General features: G+C 41.0%; 1 protein-coding gene across 1 annotated transcript in view; it reads left to right on the forward strand.

The window, feature by feature from the left end:
- Positions 1 to 19289, forward strand: part of LOC121286399 (gamma-secretase activating protein) — a 130152-nt gene that overhangs the window by 83982 nt on the left and 26881 nt on the right. The window contains exons 24-27 of the mRNA XM_041203490.1: positions 1303 to 1398; positions 4025 to 4095; positions 8802 to 8902; positions 11400 to 11519. Coding sequence (XP_041059424.1) covers positions 1303 to 1398; positions 4025 to 4095; positions 8802 to 8902; positions 11400 to 11519 — 388 coding nt within the window. The remainder of the gene's footprint in view (positions 1 to 1302; positions 1399 to 4024; positions 4096 to 8801; positions 8903 to 11399; positions 11520 to 19289) is intronic.

The raw sequence follows: 19289 nt of genomic DNA on the forward strand, positions 1-19289 counted from the left end.
CTTGCTCTCGCTCTCTCTCTCTCGCTCTCTCCTGGTCCAGTACTGCACGGCGTATACTATTACTGAAATAACATGGTGGTACTCAAAAAACAGATTTGACTGATACCATCTCTTTCCATTTTTCTTATGTAACAACAAGTTAATAGCTCTCTTTATATGTACTGATGTGCATAAAGCTGTTGACTATTTGCTGTATTAAATTTTTTTATACATTGAGTAATTCTTTGAAATAAAATTATTGCACATATCACTATGTACAGTCCTTGCTACAAAATATTTATGTTTGAAATGGGCAGTTGCATACATCAGCTAAAACTGCTAAACATTTTTACTAACGTCCATTTCAAAGTTGCCAATTATAGTATTGTAAGTGCTCTGTTTATTCTGAGCAGAAACAGCTGTGCTTGTTCATTACTTTGATCTTTGTTGAGTGGGTTGAAAGAATGTCTCATCTTCCATGGCAGATGTGTGTAAGTGATGTTCTTTAGATGGTTGGGCTGTATAAATAGTTGACCAGTGAAGGAGAATTCCATGGGGGAATAACTTGTTTTTGAATGCCAGTTCTTGCTCCCTGCAGTTTTCTGATGACCATGGCCAGGGCAAGCTGACATTGTGGAGCTCTGGGCCTTGGTCAAATATGTGTATCGGTTTGGCTGAAGAAATCCCCTACAATATTTTCTCAGGGTAATACCCTTTATCATAGGTCCAGTTTAAGTTGTACTCAAGTGAGCTTCAGCATACCTCCTCCTCAAGGGGGTACCATGTTCTAAGAGGGCATTGGTGACCATGGACTCCATTTGATTGGTCCATGATTGTGCTAAATACTGCAGTGGCTTTCCATTCTGCACTATGGCTGACCAGGAAACTCTTCCACTTGCCATCAGGCATATTGGAAGGATTAAGAGGCTGATAATCAACCTGTTTGGCCACATTCTGAACGCATCTTCTGTGATCATCGAGTCCTGAAGTAGGGCTTGAACCCAGAGCTTCTGGCTCAGAGGTAGGGATGCTACCCACTGTGCCACAAGATCCTCCTGGCTTTAGTATTACATACCTAATACGATAAGCTTATCTCTACATTCTTTAATATGCATCATATTACCATGTTATATCAGCCATTGCATTTAATGGGCAAATCATGTTCACACAAAGTATTTCCTGTAAAAAGTGGAGACGGCACTTAAAGGCTAGTGTCAAACTGTTCAGCGTTTTGGCTGCAAAATTGCAGTTTTTGTTGTTAGTACCTGGTAAATAGTGGAAAAAATATAATTTTAATTGTGTTAAATATTTTAATTCCTACAGATGGCTGAGAAACTGAAGGAACATCTACTGCAATATCTTCATTTTATAGGAAAGAAGAAGATTGACCTGATAGTTAGCAACTACGTTGTGAATTTGGTTTGTGATGCTTTCTTTATTTTTAACATTAAGTGGTTGATTACAAGCAGTTGTCAGTTATAGTGCACTTGGGTATTTTCCTGTCATGTCACTATTTGTTTTTTTTTTTAGCAACCTATTTTCAAGTTGTTTTGGAACAGAAAGCAAGAACAGAAAGACACCATATAAAGAACATTCATATAGGGTACATTTTCTGATGTATCAAATTGCTTTTCCTGGTGTGAAATGGTCATGCAAGGATCAGCAATTGGACTAAAGTGCTCTTGGCATGTTTTAAATTTGCATAATTTCCCATCTGTTTAAAATAGAACTGTGCTCTAAACTTTGCCATCCTATGAAATTGTTACAAAGTGAAGCTTAATCTGTGGAAAAGGCCTTAAAAGGGCAGAGGTTCTTTTATGCTGAATATTTTGTGACATGATAGAAGGGAGCATTTATTAGAAATAGAAATAACTAAATATTGTAAGGAAAATCTCTAGAATGTTGACTATAATAGAAATATTTATAAGGGCTAGGTACGCCAAGAAGGGAGTAAAAGAAGTAATATATAAACTGGATCTATTAAAATACCAACTTTCATTGCAATGTAGGGAATGACTAGTCATCCAACTACAAGAGCCCTGTATTGGTTAGAAAGCCAATTAAGTTTGGTGATTGTTTTTAAAGTGCTCCAAATACAATATTTATGATTGGGGTTGTACAAGATGAAAAGATATGCTAAGGAAAATAAGTTGGCACCGGAACTGGACTGGCTGCACTTGCTGTTATACCACCAGCCATAATTGTCTTACTCACCTACTTGGTGGTGATTGAGGACAGCTGCCTTGCATGTGCGCCAGGTGAGCAGGGTGGCAGGTACAGATCTGTGCGATCTGCTTTAAGAATGACTGCATTCACACAGATATAGTGAATGACAGTTCTGTATTCTTGGGTCATTATCTCCCTCAGTGTTTCTTCCTTTGCTTTCTTCAAGGTTAATTGGGATCATCTATAATATCAACAACAGCAGGAACTTTAATAGATAGGGGAGTAATAGGCCATTCAACCCCTTCAGCTCAGATTATGGCTGATCTGTACTTTAACTTCCATCTACCCACCTTGATTCTGCAATCTTTAACACCCTTGCTTAACAAATGTCAGTCAAGCTCAGTTTTCAAATTTTCAAATGAATTAAGTTCAACAGCATTTTAGAGGAAAATGCTCTAATAGCTACTGTGTGAAGAAGTGTTTTCTGACATTGTTGCTGAATGCTTGAATTTTAAGCTTATGACCTTTTGTTCTGGATGCTCCCACCAGATGAAGTGTGTTCTCTCTATCTTTCTATCTGTGCCTTAGTTAAAACACCTCTTAATCCTTTATACTAAAGTGAATACAAGCCTAAACTGTATAATCTTTTTAGTTCATGTATCATTTCTGGTGAATCTATGCTACATACCTTCCAAGGCCAATATATCTTTCCTGAGGTGCACTGCCCAGAACAAAATTTAATACCCTGAATTGGGTCTAACCAGAGTTTATATAACTGTCACATAATATTCACTTTTTTGGATTCCAGTCCTCTTACAATTAGGCCAACATTTTATTAGCCTTTCAAATTATTTCTTTGTACTTATCCAATAGTTTTATGTAAATTTTGTACTCAGATCTCTAAACCTTACTGCTTCTCCGGAGTCCATAGCTTCTCACCATTTAGAAAATATCCTGATCTATCTTTGTTGGGTCCAAAGTGAATACAAAATGGATAAGGATGGTAGGCAAAAAGTAATGTCTCTAAAGATTCCTGCGAAGAGTTAGGTGCAATTTGAGCAAGCGTACCTTTTCACTAAGGGTCAATAATCTTTGGAACAAATTTTCACAAGAGATATAAGATGACTACAGCCCTTTACATACTAAAAGGAAATTGACAAGTTCTGTGTTAAGAGATCGTTGTATAGGGGCCATTAGTTGGTTTAGATTGTGACACTTCATGGACAATCAGTATGGAGGTTCCTTGTTGCCTTAGATGCTTGGTGAGGAATTTCCTGAACTGACCATAAGTTTTTTGTCTCTGCTGAGACCTCCTTGCTTGGGTGATAGGTGTTTGATGTTACACGGCCTATTGCAAGGGCAGTTTCATGAACCTGATGAGATTTTTCTACCTTTGTTTTTTAATATCTAATCCTCCTACCTCATATAGTAGCAGCTTTACCTGTCCAATCATCAAACTAGGTTTGGATTCTGAATCTTCCCCATTGCTTGGTCACAGGTTCAGTTTCCTGACTCCGCTTTTCTTTTATGATGCACTGGATTTGGCCAGCAATTTCTTTTGCCCCACACACTCTTTGGCCTGTCAACCAATAATTATTGATCCCGCATTGCATTTAGATGCCAGCTGCGATCCTCGTAGAGTTCCTAATGTGATGGATATCCCATCTCCTCCATTTGGTGTGTGCCAAGTTTAGCTCAGGCCAGGAGCTTGCTGTGTATGTGCAATAACAGCTGACTTTGAGAGATCTGATGGGGCTGGCTGTGCACCGTTAATATGGTTGTAAAACCCACTGTGCACCAACCTTGATGAAAAATTGTATAATTTATGCTTAATGCCACTACCTTTAACGAACTGGAATAAATTGTCCTTCCTTTTTAGCTTGGATGCATCCGGCACATTGTAGATAAGATATGGAAAAAATATGACCTCAAATCCCGCATCCTGTGCTTGTAAGTGATGTTAATTTTAAATCAGAACAATTTTTAGCACCAAATGTGACACGTGATCAACTGAAGACTAAAAATATTAATTTTATCAATCATAGAAATTGTGGAAATCTAAATGTTATGTATCTTAAGTTATGGGTCAAATTTAATATTTAATTTTTTAAAATTGGAATTTGAAACTTGAGGCTCTGAAAAGGGAATATGTACATAAGTATACAGACCATTGGGAGGATTTGTGTGCTTGAAAGGGTTAGTAAAACCTTGCTTCTGTTATTTTAAAATTACATGTGAAGGAATGCAAGAAGGGCTTACTTTCATTTTGTTTGTAGAAATGTTAATTTAAAACCAAACTTTGTATCTTAAAAAGTACCAGAACAGAATGAACATATTGGAGCCACAGTTCCTCAGTTTGTAGGTTTATGTAAATTAAAATAAGATGCTCAATTAATTATTTTCCAAACATGTGAGCTGCCTGTTACACAACCAATTACAACCACAACCTGCATTTATATGTCAGCATTATTACATGAAAATATCCTAGGATGCTTCAGAGGATCACAATTGGACAAAAATTGAGCAGTGCAAAGAAGGGATGACCAGCAGCTTGGATTTAAGGTGGTTCTTAAATGAAGCGAGAGAGATGGAGAGACTTAGACAAGGAATTCTAGATCTTAGGGACAAAAGATATAAGGATAGTGACCATTGGATGGGACAGTGGCCATTGTATCATAAGGTTTAGGACAGTGGCCATTGTATCATAAGGTTTAGGACAGTGGCCATTGTATCATAAGGTTTAGGACAGTGGCCATTGTATCATAAGGTTTAGGATGGCCATGGAAAAGGATAAGGAACAATCCAGAGCAAGGATAATTAATTAGGGAAAAACCAACTTTGATGGGATGAGAATGCATCTGAATCAAGTGAGTTGGAATCAAATATTGGCAGAAAAGATGGTGGCTGAACAATGGGCCACCTCAAAGAACAAGTATTGCAGGCAATGATAAGATATATTCCCTTCAAGGGGAAAAGTAGGACAAATAAATCCAGAGAGCCCTAGATGACGAGAGAGACAGAGGTAAAGATGAAAAGGAAGAAGTGCACGTACGACAGATGTCAGGTAGAAAATACAATGGAGAATCAGGCTGAATATAGAAGGACCATAGGGGAAGTGAAAAAAACTAAGAAGGGCAAAGACAGAGCATGGCAGCTGACATTAAAGGGAATCCCAAGGTAATCTATAAGCATATAAATAAAAGGGTGGGGAAAAGAAGAGTAGGGCTGATTGGGGATAAAAAGGGGGACTTGCATGTGGAGGCAGGAGAAATAGCGGAGGTATTAAATGAGTACTTTGCATCTGTATTTACAAAGGAAGAAGATGCTACCCAGGTTGAAGTGAGAGAGGAGATAACTGATACACTAGAAGAATTTACATTGAGAAGGAGGTGGTGTTGGAAAAGCTATCTTTACTTTAAAATAATTATGGTAGCAGGATAGGATGAGATGCATCCAAGGGTACTGAGGGAAGTGGAAATTGCAGAGGCATTAGTGATTATCTTCCAGTCTTCCTTAGACATGGGGGAGGTGCCAGAGGACTGGAGAATTGTGAATTTTACACCCTTGTTCAAAAAGGGGTGCAAGGATAAAGCCAGCAACTACAGACTGATCAGTTTGACTTCAGTGGTAGAGAAACTTCTGGAAACTATAGATCGGGACAAAAATCAATAGTCACATGGACAAATGCAGATAATTAAGGAAATCCAGCATGGATTCATTAAGGGAAAATCCTGTTTAATTAACTTGCTGGAGTTTTTTGAGGAGATAACAGAGAAGGTTGATAAGAGCAATGCTGTTGACATGGGTATATGGATTTTTAAAAGGCATTTGATACAGTGCCACAAAACAGAATTGTGTGCAGAATTCTCACTCATGGAATAAAAAGGGGAAAGTGGACACTTGGATAAGAAATTGGTTGAGTGACAGGAAACAGAGTAGTGATAAATGGGTGTTTTTCATATTGGGGGAAGGTTTGTAGTGGAGTTCCCCAAGGGTCAGTGGGATCCTTGCTCTTCCTGATGTATATTAATGACCTAGACTGTGGTGTTCAGGGCATGATTTCAGAATTTGCAGATGATATGAAGATTGGAAATGTTGTCAGCTGTGATGAGGGTAGTCTTGAACTTCAAAAGGACATAGACATATTGGTTGGCTGGATAGACAAATGGCAGATGAAGTTCAATGCAGAGAAGTGTGATGTGTTTCATTTTGGCGGGAGGAATATGGTGAGACATAAAGTAAAAGGAGAAACTCTAAAGGAGGTGCAGGAACAGAGAGACCTTGGTGTATATGTACATAAGTCATTGAAGATGGCAGGGCATGTTGAGAGAGCAGTTAATAAAGCATATAGTATCTTAGGCTTTATTGATAGGAGCATTGAGTACAAGAGTAAGGAAATCATGTTGAACTTGTATAAAACACTAGTTAGGCCGCATCTGGAGTGCTGTGTCCAGTTCTGGATGTCATGCTTGAAGGATGTGAATGCATTGGAGAGAGTACAGAGGAGATTCACAAGAATGATTCCAGGGATAAAGAACTGTAGCTCTGAGGATAGATTGGAAAGTTTGGGACTCTTTTTCCTTGGAGAAAAGAAGGCTGATTGGAGACTTGATAAAGGTATTCAAGATCCTGAGGGGTATGGACAGAGTAAATAGTGAGAAACTGTTCCCACTCGAGAGCATCAAGAACTAGAGGGCACAGATTCAAAATAATTGACAAAGGAGTAAAAGTGACGTGAGGAAACATTTTTTTCACCCAGAGGGTAGTTGGAGTCTGGAATGAACTTCATAGGAGGGTGATGGAGGAAGGTTCGATCAAGGTACTCAAAAGGGAATTCGATTGCTATCTGAAAAGAAAAAATGTGTAAGTTTATGGGGATAAGGCAGGGGAGCGAGACTAGGTAGAATGCTCTTTCAGAGAGCTAGTGCCGACTCAAGGGACTGAATGGCCTCCTTCTGCACTGTAAAGATTCTGTGATCCTGTGGCATAAGGAATAGGAGCAGGAGAAAACCACATGGCCCATCATGTCTGCTCCACCACTCAATATGATCATGGGGGTGGCTGAAGGCATGGCCACCAATAGTTGGGTGAGGGTAGCTGGGGATGCTTGAGAGACCAGAATTAAAGCAAAGCAGAGTCTTTGGAGGGCTGTTAGGCTATAGGAGGTTACACAGGTAGTGATGGGTGAGGATGAGAATTTTAAATTGGAGGTACTGGTGGACCTGAATGCAGTGTAGGTTAATGAGCATGGGTGATGGATGAATTGGGACTCCGTGCTGGTTAAGATATAGCAGAGTGTTGAAGCTCATGTTTATGGAGGGTCAAAAATGGGAGGTAGAACAGATGAGATTTGAACTAATTGAGTTTGGCGGTAATGGAAGTATGGAATAGGTTTTTAGCAGCAGATGATATAAACCGAGATGGGCAATGCTATGAATTGGAAGTAGGTGATCATTGTGGTGGAGGTTCACAAGGTTAGCTCCCAGGTGTGTGGGAAAGTTAGCAAGAATGGATTCCCTAATTTTACTAATACTCTAATGCTAAAAAGAGGATTAGAGAATTCTAGAATTATGTTGATGGTTTCTTTTTCCATCAGTTTTAACGTCATGGATTTTATTTTGAAACGGATGGGAAGAAATGTTAGCTTTTTGATGCATAAACTTGAGAAGATGCTCCACGTGGAATAAAATAACTTCTGTCCAACAAAAAGCCATAGAAATTTAAATTTAACGTATGGAGTCCCTGGCCTAAATATTTCCATCCATGTGCTGGAGCAGGCCTGACACGCCGACGTGCAATGACTTTGGGCGTGTGTCCCAATGTCATCGCGTGACATTTAGATATTTAGCTCGGTAGGTGTGCGCCCGCTGAACTGTCAAAGGCCTACTATGGCCATTAAGAAACTAATTTAGGTAATTGAAGGGGCTGCCCGTCCAACCTTAAAGTTGGCAGACAGGAGAAGACCCCAGAAGGCCTTTGCGTTTTTCAGGAAACCTCATCCATGGGCGGGAAGAGGTTTCCTGAAGGTTTAATAAAATCAATAAATAAATTTTGCTAAATTGTCAAACATGTCCCAGCTCATGTGACACTGTTACATGAGGGGACATGTCTAAATAATTTTTCTTTCTTTATTAAAAAATTTCAGTATGTACTTAATTTCCCTGAGGCAGCTCCGTGCCTCAGGGAAATTTCTGCGCTCTTTCGCGCACATGTTTGAAAGAGCACAGGCCCTAACTATCCCTCCTCCCTTGCCTGCACAAGTAGGAGCACTACCAGCCGTGCGGCACGCTGGGCGGGCCTTAATTGACCCACCCAGGTAAAATGGCGGTGCACAGCCGATCGCGGGCGGTGATCGGCTCCGTGCCCGACCCTGCCCACTCCCACCCGGCCCATCTGACACAGGTAAGGTTCTGGCCCTGGTGGGTTACATTCAACTCTGGTAAGGACACAAAGCAGTTCATATTGGATTTAGTGCCCATTATACACCACCTTTGACTTTTCCCTTTCCATACAAGATGAGCAGTGTGTTTAATGGGCAGCTGAAACTGCCTGTTTTGCATGACTGTCAATGCTGAATTTTACTTCCATAGTCTTTAAAGTACTTTGTAAATTGACAAGGATATTACACTAAGTCTGTTTATTTTGACACTTTGTAGACCCAGTAGAGAGAAAGTAAACCCTGCAGAGTTTGTTGTGTTCCACATGATGACTCGTGTTTTGGAAGCTGCTGAAGGACTTTTTCTACCTCTTCCACCAGGTATGTTTGTTGATTAGTTAGCAGAACTCTCAAACTACTTCAGAAAGACTATTCAATCGCCTTTGGAATTCTTCAAATGAACCAGGCCAGAGGACATCTGTTACTCTCAAACCTCTGAGTTTTAAAAATTCTTTCTTGGCATCACTGGCTAGGCCAGCATTTATCGCCCATCCCTAATTGCCCTTGTTCAGAGAGTATTTTTTTTTAAAAAGAGTCAACCACATTGCTGTGGATCTGGAGTCACATGTAGGCCAGACCAGGTAAGGACAGCAGATTTTCTTCCCAAAGTAGTGAACCACATGGGTTTTTACAACAATCGACATCATTAGATTTTTAATTCCAGATTTTTATTAAATTCAAATTTCATCATCTGCTGTGGTGGGGTTCGAGCCCGGGTCCCCATTACCCTGGGTCTCTGGAATACTGGTCTAGTGACATTACCACTATACCACCGCCCAGAAGAAGTGAAGAAATTTCTTCTTATTTTCGCCCTAAATGACTGATGCCTTATCCTGAGACTATGACCTGAGACTCAAGCCAGGGAAAACAGCTTTCAGCTTATACCCTGTCAAGCCCCCTCAGATTTTTATGTTTCAATAAGATCACCCCCCGTTCTTCTAAACTGCAGAGAATGGAGCCTATCTCACTCAATCTCTCCTTGTGGAACAACCCTTCCAAGTCAGAAATTAATCGAGTGAACCTTCATTGTACCCCTTCTAAGGCAAATATAAAATATAATCCTTCCAGAGATAAGGAGACCAAAACTGTTTACAGTTCTCCAGTTATGGTCTTACCACAGTCCTATATAATTACGGTAAGATCATCTGTTGCTTATATTCCAATCCCTTGCAATAAAGACTAACATACCATTTACCCTCCTAATTGGCAGTTAACTTTCTGTGATTTGTGTAGATGAACTCTCAAATCCCTCTGCCAATATTTACTAGTTTCTCACCATTTTAAAGAATTCTAGTTTTCCATCCTTCTGATCAAAATGGATAATTGCACACTTCCCCGCATTATACTCCATCTGCCACCTTCATGTCCAGTCACTGAACTGGTCTATATCCTTTTGCAGACTCTTGCCCACACAGCTTTGTATCATCAACAAACTTGGATATATTGAATTTGGTCTCCTCATCTTATGTAATTGATGTAGCTTGTAAACACCGAAGGCCCAAGCACTGATGCTTGTGACACTCCACTAGTTATACCCTGCTACTCTCAAAATGCCCCTCTTCCTCCTCTCTTTTCTGTCTGTTAACTAATTCTCAGTTCATGCTAATATTTTGCCTCCAAATCCCATGAGCCCTAATCCTCTGTAACAACATCTTGTGTAGCACCTTATCGAATATCCTCTGAAAATCCAAAATATACTGCATCCACCAGTCCCCATTACCTACCCTGTTAGATACCCGTACACCCTCAAAATAGTTTTGTCAAATGCGATTTCCCTTTTTTCATTCATGCATGGGATATGGATGCCACTGGCACATCCATTTATTAACCATCCTTAATTGCCTTGAGGAGCTGTTGGTGAGTTACCTTCTTGAATACAACTGAGTGGTTTCCTAGGCCACTTCAGAGGGCAGTTAAGAATCAACTGCTCTATATTGTGGTGGGTCTAGCATCGCATATAGGTCAGACTGGGTAATGGGCTGCAAATTTCTTTCCCTAAAGGATAACCAAATGGATTTTTGCAACAGTCTGGCAGTTACAGTTCCGATTTCAAGTTCCATTCCTAGACTTGAGCACAAAAATCAAGGCTGACACTCCAGTGCAGTATTGAAGGGACATTGTACTGTTAGAGGTGGCATCTTTTGTATGAAATGTTAAACTGAAGCTCCACCTGAATGCTAGGGTGGATGTAAAAGATCCCATGACACTATTTGTTAGTTTTTAGTCCCGTTCATTATCTCCAGTACTTTTTCTTTACTAATATTAATTGCACTAGTTCTTCATTCTCAATGGATCTTTGGTTCCCAACATGTCCAGTATGTTCTTTCTGACTTCTACTGTAAAGGCAGACTCAAAATAATTGTTTTATCTTCATTGCCATTTCCTTACTCCCCATAATAATTTATTCTGTCTCTAAGGGATCCATGTTTACTTTCACTAATCTCTCCCATTTTACGCCTGTAAAAGATCTTACATTTGTCTATATATCTCTTACTAGTATTCCATTTTCTCCATCTCTCAATTTCTTGGCCACCCTTTGCTGACTTCTAAACCTCTGAATCCTTAGCTTAACTCTACTTTTAATCTGATACTATCCTTAATTTCTCTAGTTAGCCATGGTTTACTACTTTTCCTGTATAGTTTTTATTTCTCAAGGAAATATATAATCATTGAGAATTATTAATTATTTATTTTAGAAGGAATACATTTTTTTTTACTATACTGGCTTTTGTGATGAAACATAAAAATGTGCTTGATTATAAATACTGACTTCCTATCTTTTGTTTGCTTTTTTTCTTGCTTCTTGGTTTTAATGCAGGTTATCATACAATTCACATAATCCTTGGTGTACGATGCCTTCCTTTACACACCCTGCTGCATTATATTGATCTTGGATTGTTGCATCTAACAGAACGATTTGTTACTGGGTTACTTGAAGGTAAAATAACTTAAATCCTATTTTTTGAATAATCTAAATACAAAATGATTGCTTGGAAGACAACAGTCCTTCACAGGCATAATTATATTTTTAAAAGGGTAATTACTTTCTTTTTGGAAGTATGAAAAGATTATCAGCATTTTTGCAAATATTTTTATCACTTCACTTGTAATATTGTCAAATAACAGCTTTTTCATCCAAAATAATTTTCTGGCAGTTTATATTTCTCTTTATTCCCCTATACATTTTTAAAGCCATTTACCACTCTACTATGCTGCTCTGTGACTTAAATAAGGCCAGGAATGAGTTCATAATGTTCTTAGTTACCAAATATTTGAAATGATAGAAGAGGGGCTATAAAAGTATTGATTAAGGATGATATTGTTCTAAATAGAAAGGATGTACTAGATGTTTCAAAGACTGAATCAATTTGGCTTGAGGTGAGGAACTGGGAAGGTTACTGACAAAAGATGGGGATGTTAGGCTAAGCACAACTGCTCTTTCAAAGAGCTGACACATAAATGACAGGCTTAATCCTGTGCTCTAAGCTTTTATAATTCTACCATCTACTGAGGGTATATAAATGTTCTAAGGTTTTTTTCCATCTACTGAGGGTATATAAATGTTCTAAGGTTTTTTCAAATGCTTTTATAAAGCCAGCTGATAGTTTCTTATAGATTTCTGAAGAGTGCTATCAGAAATGTTTGTGCTCATTCTTGTCCAGCAAAAACTTTTGAACTATTCTGTAAGCGCCAATAGAAGTGAATTATTTTTTGCCTTATCTCAGTTGCGAAAATGTGACTCATTTTCAATACTTGTGGAGTGGTTTACGTTGAAACACCCTTTGGAAATTTATACTGATTTTATAGGATTTGCAACATTCCTACATGACAGAATACAATATATGAGAATTATTGATTTGGAGAAAAACCTGCCTTGTATTTGGTAACATGCAAAAATGACTAACCTATAGCACTCCCTTGTTACAGAAGTAACAGCACTGTTTTGCCCGCAGGAACAGAGCAGAATGTAGGAAAATGTAGGTCTGGATTTTCACTGAGTTGCGATGACTCGGGAACCACTTAAAAATGGTAGCCTGGACTCAATTCGAGGATTCCTGACCCCATTCTCATGTTTCTGATTTTCGGGGGTGCCTTTTAAGAGTGTAGGCAGGTTTGGGTCAAAAGCCTGTACCCTGCACTCCTGACCTGGTTGGCTCCATTGCAAAAATAGGCATGCCCTAGTGCTCTGCAATTTTCATGGAATCCAGGTTTTCAATGAGCACCTCAGAGATGTCATGAAACATAGGGCAGAATTTTCTGCCTGTCGGGTGGGCAGGCCCGACCCAATCTCCGGCGGGCAGGGAGCCGATCCCCGCTGGAGAAGCGGGCCCTGCCGCCATTTTATGTGGGCGGGCCAATTAAGGCCTGCCCAGCGTGACATCTGGTGGGAAGCTCTATGCGCTCCCTGTGTGGGCAGTGGGGGAGGGGATTCCCCAAAAGTGAGAGTGCCATCTTTCGCACATGTGCACGATAAAGCTCACATCTCCCTGAGGCTAAGTGCTGCCTCAGGGAGATCGCTTACACGTTCAAAAGTATTAAAAATAGAAAAAAAATTCCCTATCACGTCCCCCTCATGTGACAATGCCACATGTGATGGGACATGTTCATAATTTACATAATAACTTTATTAAAATTTTTGAAACCCTACATGAACTCTCTTCCCACCGCTGGACGAGGTTTCATGTTTTATCTATTTGCTGCCGGGGCTCTTGGCCTGCCCGCCAACCTTAAGGTTGGATGGGCAGGCCCTTTAATTGTTTAAATGATCCTATCAATGGCCTCAATTAGCCATTGACAGGTCGGCGGGCCCACAGCAAAATCAGCTGTCGGCCTGCCTTCCTGAAAATTTAAATGGGGTGGGATGACATCGGGGGCTCCGCCCTATGTCATCCTGCGTCATTTTATGCGTCAGCGAGCAGGCCCCGCCCCGTGCTCACCGACTGCAAACTTCTGCCCATAGTCTGCATGAGGGGACCTTTTAAAATGTAAGTTCCTCCTTATGCCCCCCCAATATGCCAAAGTACGAATCCCCCCACCCCCATGCAACCCCTTTGGCTCCTCATGCTCCCCTTGCAAGGCTATGGCACTTCAATAGCTATTCACCCACTATACATTGTATAGAACCAATGAACTCTATAGTGACAGTAGGATGTGTTTTAAAAAAAAGCTCTAAAAAGACCATTTATAAATTTCCACTTTTCAAAAAAAAATCTATTTAATACAGCCCAATATAAGTGTCAATCATCAAGGCCCTTTAAAGTTTCAATGGTTGAAACTGCAAGCACTTGAAACCCATTTATCTTGTGTAAATAAGCATTGTGAAATTGACAACATAGATTAGAGAGCTGGAGCTGTCCATCAAGTAGTATTTTCTCTTGAGGCCCAGGTGGGCCAGCAGTCTAATGGATTTCTGGGCTCTCAGCTAAGCTTCGTTATGGGGAGAATTTTGCCCCCGTTGGGGGGTTGTGCTGGGGCGGGCGGGCACGGACCCGACCGGTGCCCCTGATTGGGAACGCACTAACATTTTACATGGGCGGGCCATTTAAGGCCCGCCCAGCATGACGTGCGCCTGGAAGCACTCCCTGTGTGGAGGTGGGAGGGGTTCCCTGAGTCAGGGCCTACGCTCTTTCATGCATGCATGCGAAGGACTGCAGAAATCTCTGTGCCTCAGAAAGATCATTTTAAGTTTTAAAAATTTAAATAAAGAAAAGAAAAAATTTTAAGACATGTCCCCCTCATGAGACAGTGTCACATGAGCTGGGAAATGTCAATGAACATTAATGAAAAAATGTATTTAATTTATAAATCCTTCATGAAACCTCATCACGCCCGTGGAAGAAGTTTCATGGAAAATGTGAAGGCCGCCTGGGCTCTCGCCTGCCCGCCAACCTTAAGGTTAGACGGGCAGCTCAGTTTATTAGTTTAATTGATATTTAATAGGCCTTTGACAATTTGGCGGGTGCGCAGCCGAGTCGGCTCCACGCCCTCCCCAAACTGAAAATCTAAATGACGCACGGTGACACGGTGCCCAATGTAACCCTGCATCATTTTACGTGTTGGTCCCTGTTTGCCGACCTGAAAATTCTGGCCTGTGTGTTCTTGGCTGAGGGCCTAGACATCCATTAAAGTATTAAAACAACTGAGCCCCAGTGAAAACATTGCTTGATTGACAGGTGGGGAGACATGCCTTAGCATGGAGAACATGAGGGGCCATTGGGGTGCATTCCTGGGCATGAGGGGCCATAGGGGGCGGGTGGGGGGAATACCTTTGCATGGGGACATGAGGGGCCATAGAGTGGGTGGGGGGGCATGAGGTGGCATGGATGGGGCATGGGGAGTGTGTGTTGGGTTGGGGTTGTGAGAAGTGAGGGCTAGAGGCTCTTTTAAATGGCCCACCTCCGCACCTGGCAACCCCTGTGGCTGCGTCCGAACTTCTTCCCAGGATGGCTTACCCACCCCCGCCTCTGCCCCCTAATGGAAATCCCATCCTTGCGGGCACTTTCGAGGCATGCAGGCCGAGTGGGGATTTTCTTGACTTCTGCTTCCTGCCTGAGGATGAAAATCCAGGCTGTATATGTTTGAAAGAGTTGCAAGTTAATAATTCAAGTAACGGTTATCATGGCATCAAAATGGGGAGATGATGACAAAGTGGTATTTTCACTGGGCTAGTATGCCAGAGACCCAGGGTAATTCTCTGGGAACCTGGTTTTGAATCCTGCCACGGCAGAATTCAATAAAAAAGCTGAAATTAAAAGTCTGATGATGACCACGAAACTATTGCCGATTGTCGTAAAAACCCATCTGGTTCACCAATGTCTTTTAGGGAAGGAAATCTGCTGACCTTACCTGGTCTGGCCTACGTGTGACTCCAGACCCACAGCAATGTGGTTGACTCTTAAATGCCCCTGAACAGGGGCAATTAGGGATGGGCAATAAATGCTGGCCTACCTAGCGATGCCCACATCCTGTGAACGAATAAAAAAAAAACTGAAAGCCAAGTTTAATTTAAGAACAGCATTTGACCCAAAGTACTATGCATTGAAACGTTGTTCATGGGCACCGCGTTTAGTCTTACTGTATTTGGGCACTTTAACTTTTTAATCAAAATGCAAACTTCATTTGACCCTTGTCTTTCGCACACTGTTCCACCCTTTATTGTTGTATTATAGAAAAATTGGCTGCTAGCATTTTTCATTTTGTGCCAAAGGAACTGGTGGTTGTGAACTGAACTATGCAGTGAGAGAAATGTGCGGTTTGTTTGTAACCTCACAATCAAAGCACAAGATCCTTGTAAATAGCCAAAACTGATACTTTGTTGAATGACAAATCTAATATAACCCTGGACCTCCGTTGCTTTGGGCCAAGAGACAAAAAGGCGTACTGTTTAGGTGGGGACGACTATTTAATCCCAGGGTGCCTAGATCTTATCACAAGGTTGGGTATTCTCGTGTTCACTTGTCTGCCCAAAACCCCTCCAGCACCTATAAGGCACAAAAACAAAAATAGCTGGAAAAACTCAGCAGGTCTGACAGCATCTGCGGAGAGGAACACAGTTAACGTTTCGAGTCCGTATGGCTCTTCCTCAGAACTAAGGAAATATAGAAATGAGGTGAAATATAAGCTGGTTGAGGGGGGTGGGACAGGTAGAGTTGGATAGAGGGTAAGTGGAGGCAAAGAAGAGATTGCCAAAGATGTCATAGACAAAAGGACAAAGGGGCGTTGATGGTGGTGATGTTAGCTGAGGAATGTGCTAATGGTGACATTAAGGGTAGAAGGCAGGACGAACAAGTGACAGATGGCCCTAGTGGGGTTGGGGTGGGGGAAGGGATTGAAATAGGCTCGAAATTGAAATAATGGAATACTGTCAACTGGAGCAGCTCAACACCATACTGGGCAAAGCAGTTCTCTTAATTGGCACCTCATCCATCAGATTGACCAGATGGGTACAGTAGCGTAGTGGTTATGCTACTGTTCTGGTAATCCAGGGGCCTGATTAATGAATCAGGGACATAAATTCAATCCCACCATGCCAACTTGGAAGTTTAAATTGAATTAAATAAATCTGGAATAAAAAGCTAGTATCAGTAATAGTGACCATGAAACTACTAAATTATTGTAAAAACCTACCTGGTTCACCAATATCATGTAGGAAAGGAAATCTGCCACCCATATCTGTTCTGTCCTACATATGACTCTAGATGAAAAGCAGTGTGGTTGACTCTTAGCTGCCCTCTGAAATGGCGCAGTTATTCAGTTGTGTTCAGAAGATGACTCAATACAACCTTCATGAGGACAGTTGGGAATGGACAATAAATGCTGGCTTTGCCAACAATGCTCATATTTCATGCATGAATAAAAACCACCAGTGCATTGTGTTTTATCTACAGTATACACTGCAGCTCACCAATGTTTCTATGATGGCATCACCTAAACCTGCAAGCAACCTCCACGGGATGGCAGCAGGTGTATGGAAGCACTATCATTTCCAAGTACCCTATCCATGTCGCACGTCATTCTGATGTAGCTATATATTGACACTCCTTCCTTGTTGCTGGGTCAAAATCAAAGGACTCCCCACCTAACAGAATTACAGCAGCAGCTTTGTCATGAAGAGATATTAATGTGTATAATGTTATTGGCAATTACTTTTTAAAAATAGAATTCTAGTGGGGGCCTGTGTCTAGGTGTGTGTCTTAATTGGATTAAAGCCAGCTTGTCTGGGTGCTTGAAACAACTGTCATAATCCAGTTTTGCAGTCTGTAATTTCGAAATGCAGACTTTGAATTCATAATTCAAAACTGCGGGTAAAATCTTGCACCTAGCTAGAAGAAGCTAAGCGATGGCCAGAATTTTCAGGTCGGTGAGTGGGGTTGGGGCCCGTTCGCCGAAGTGTAAAAGGACATATGGCGATGTCGGGCAGGTATCCCGATGTCACCGCACATCGTTCAGATCTTGAGTTCGGCAGGCGTGCACCGGAGTCGGCTACACACCCACCGAACTGTCAAAGGCCTATTAAGGCCATTTAAACACCAATTAAGCTAATTAACCTTAAGGTTGGTGGGCAGCGGAAGAGCCAAGGCGGCCTTCGCATTTATTACGAAACCTCATCCAAAGTTTTCAAAATTTAATACAAATTTTTAAGAAAAATCATTAACATGTCCCAGCTCGTGCCATGTCTTAAAAATATTTTTCTTACTTTAATTAAATTTTCAAATATCAAACTAATCTCTCTCAGGCAGCTCTGTGCCTCAGGAAGATTTCTGCGCTATTTTGCATGCATGCACATGAAAGAGAGCAGGCCCTGACTCAGCTTACCCCCCGCCCACACAGGGAGTGCACAGCGCTTCCGGGTGCGCGTCAAGCTAGGCAGGCTTTAATAGGCCCACCCACGTAAAATGGCAGTGCGCAGCCAATCGCGGGCGGTGATTGGCTAAGCACCTGCCTGCGCCCACTTCTGTCCAACCCTCCCCCGATAGGGAGAAAATTCTCCCCAATGTGTTTATTTTTTCAGCTTACTAATAAAATTGGTGCTATGAAAGGGGTTTTATTGTTGGAAGAGCTGAAGCTCAAAAGACCTAGTGATACAATGGAAAATTTATATTCAAAGGGAAAGCTAGGTACATAAAGAAAGGAGTTTGAGTGTGTAAGGTAGAGGCGTTTAAGACCTAACCAGCCTGTATGCCTCCAACCAACTTGCAAAGGAACCTCAATTGGAATTTGTAAGGTCAAATGTGCTTTGCCTGGTGTCTATTTAAAGCCTATGGGTTACTGATGCCTTGGTGGAGATTTGTAGTGATTAATTTGGGGATTTGTTAAAAAGTTATTATAGTAGTAATTTGTAGTCATGTATGTGCTTAATTTGTTGTTAAATTAATAAATGTTTAATTTAGTTTTATCAAAAAACCACCAAACTCAGTGGTAATATTCCTATTGAATTCAAAGTCTGCATCTCAAAATTACAAATTGCAAAACTGGATTATAACAGTTGTTTTGAGTTTCCCTTTAGGATTTGAACTCAACCTTTACCATTGGCTCTTAATAACTTATAAAGTTTACAAACCTAGTGTCGTATTCTGTTCACCTAAATTAACCAGTTAGGTAGAATTGGGGCAATCTGTTGGTTTGGTCAAACTTTTCACATTTGTCATGGCTCGGGGAACAGTGGGGCTTGATATTACAGTGCATTATCACCACTGAGTCGTGATAGAACTAACTCATAATCATCAGCTATCTCTGCTGCTTGACTTACCTTTTTAACCCTCTGTTCCTCCACATGAGCTCTCACTATCGAAGGAATTGAATCTTTAATTTCTTCTAAAAGAATTAGTTCTCTAAGAGCTGCTTATGTTGTCTCTACCTTTAATGCCCGTATCCACTGGTCAAAATTACTTTGTTTTACTCTCTCAAATTCCATATAAGTTTGCCCAGGCTGTTTCTTTATATTCCTAAATTTCTGCCTGGATGCCTCAGAAGCCAACTCATATGCACTTAAAATAGCCTTTTTTACCGTGTCATAATCCACTGACACTTCTTCTGACAGTGAAGCATAAACCTCATGAGCTCCACCCACACTATAAAATCAACGTCCAGTTTTCTTGTGGCCATTTCATCTGTTTAGCTATTGTGGGACCCAGCATTGGGGGGGGATGGGGTGCTGCTGAGAGCCATCCCCCATCCTTGCTGCCGACCTCTGTCCCCAACCCTCCCC

Source organism: Carcharodon carcharias, chromosome 13 (assembly GCF_017639515.1).
Source record: "Carcharodon carcharias isolate sCarCar2 chromosome 13, sCarCar2.pri, whole genome shotgun sequence".
Taxonomy (NCBI): Eukaryota; Metazoa; Chordata; class Chondrichthyes; order Lamniformes; family Lamnidae; genus Carcharodon; species Carcharodon carcharias.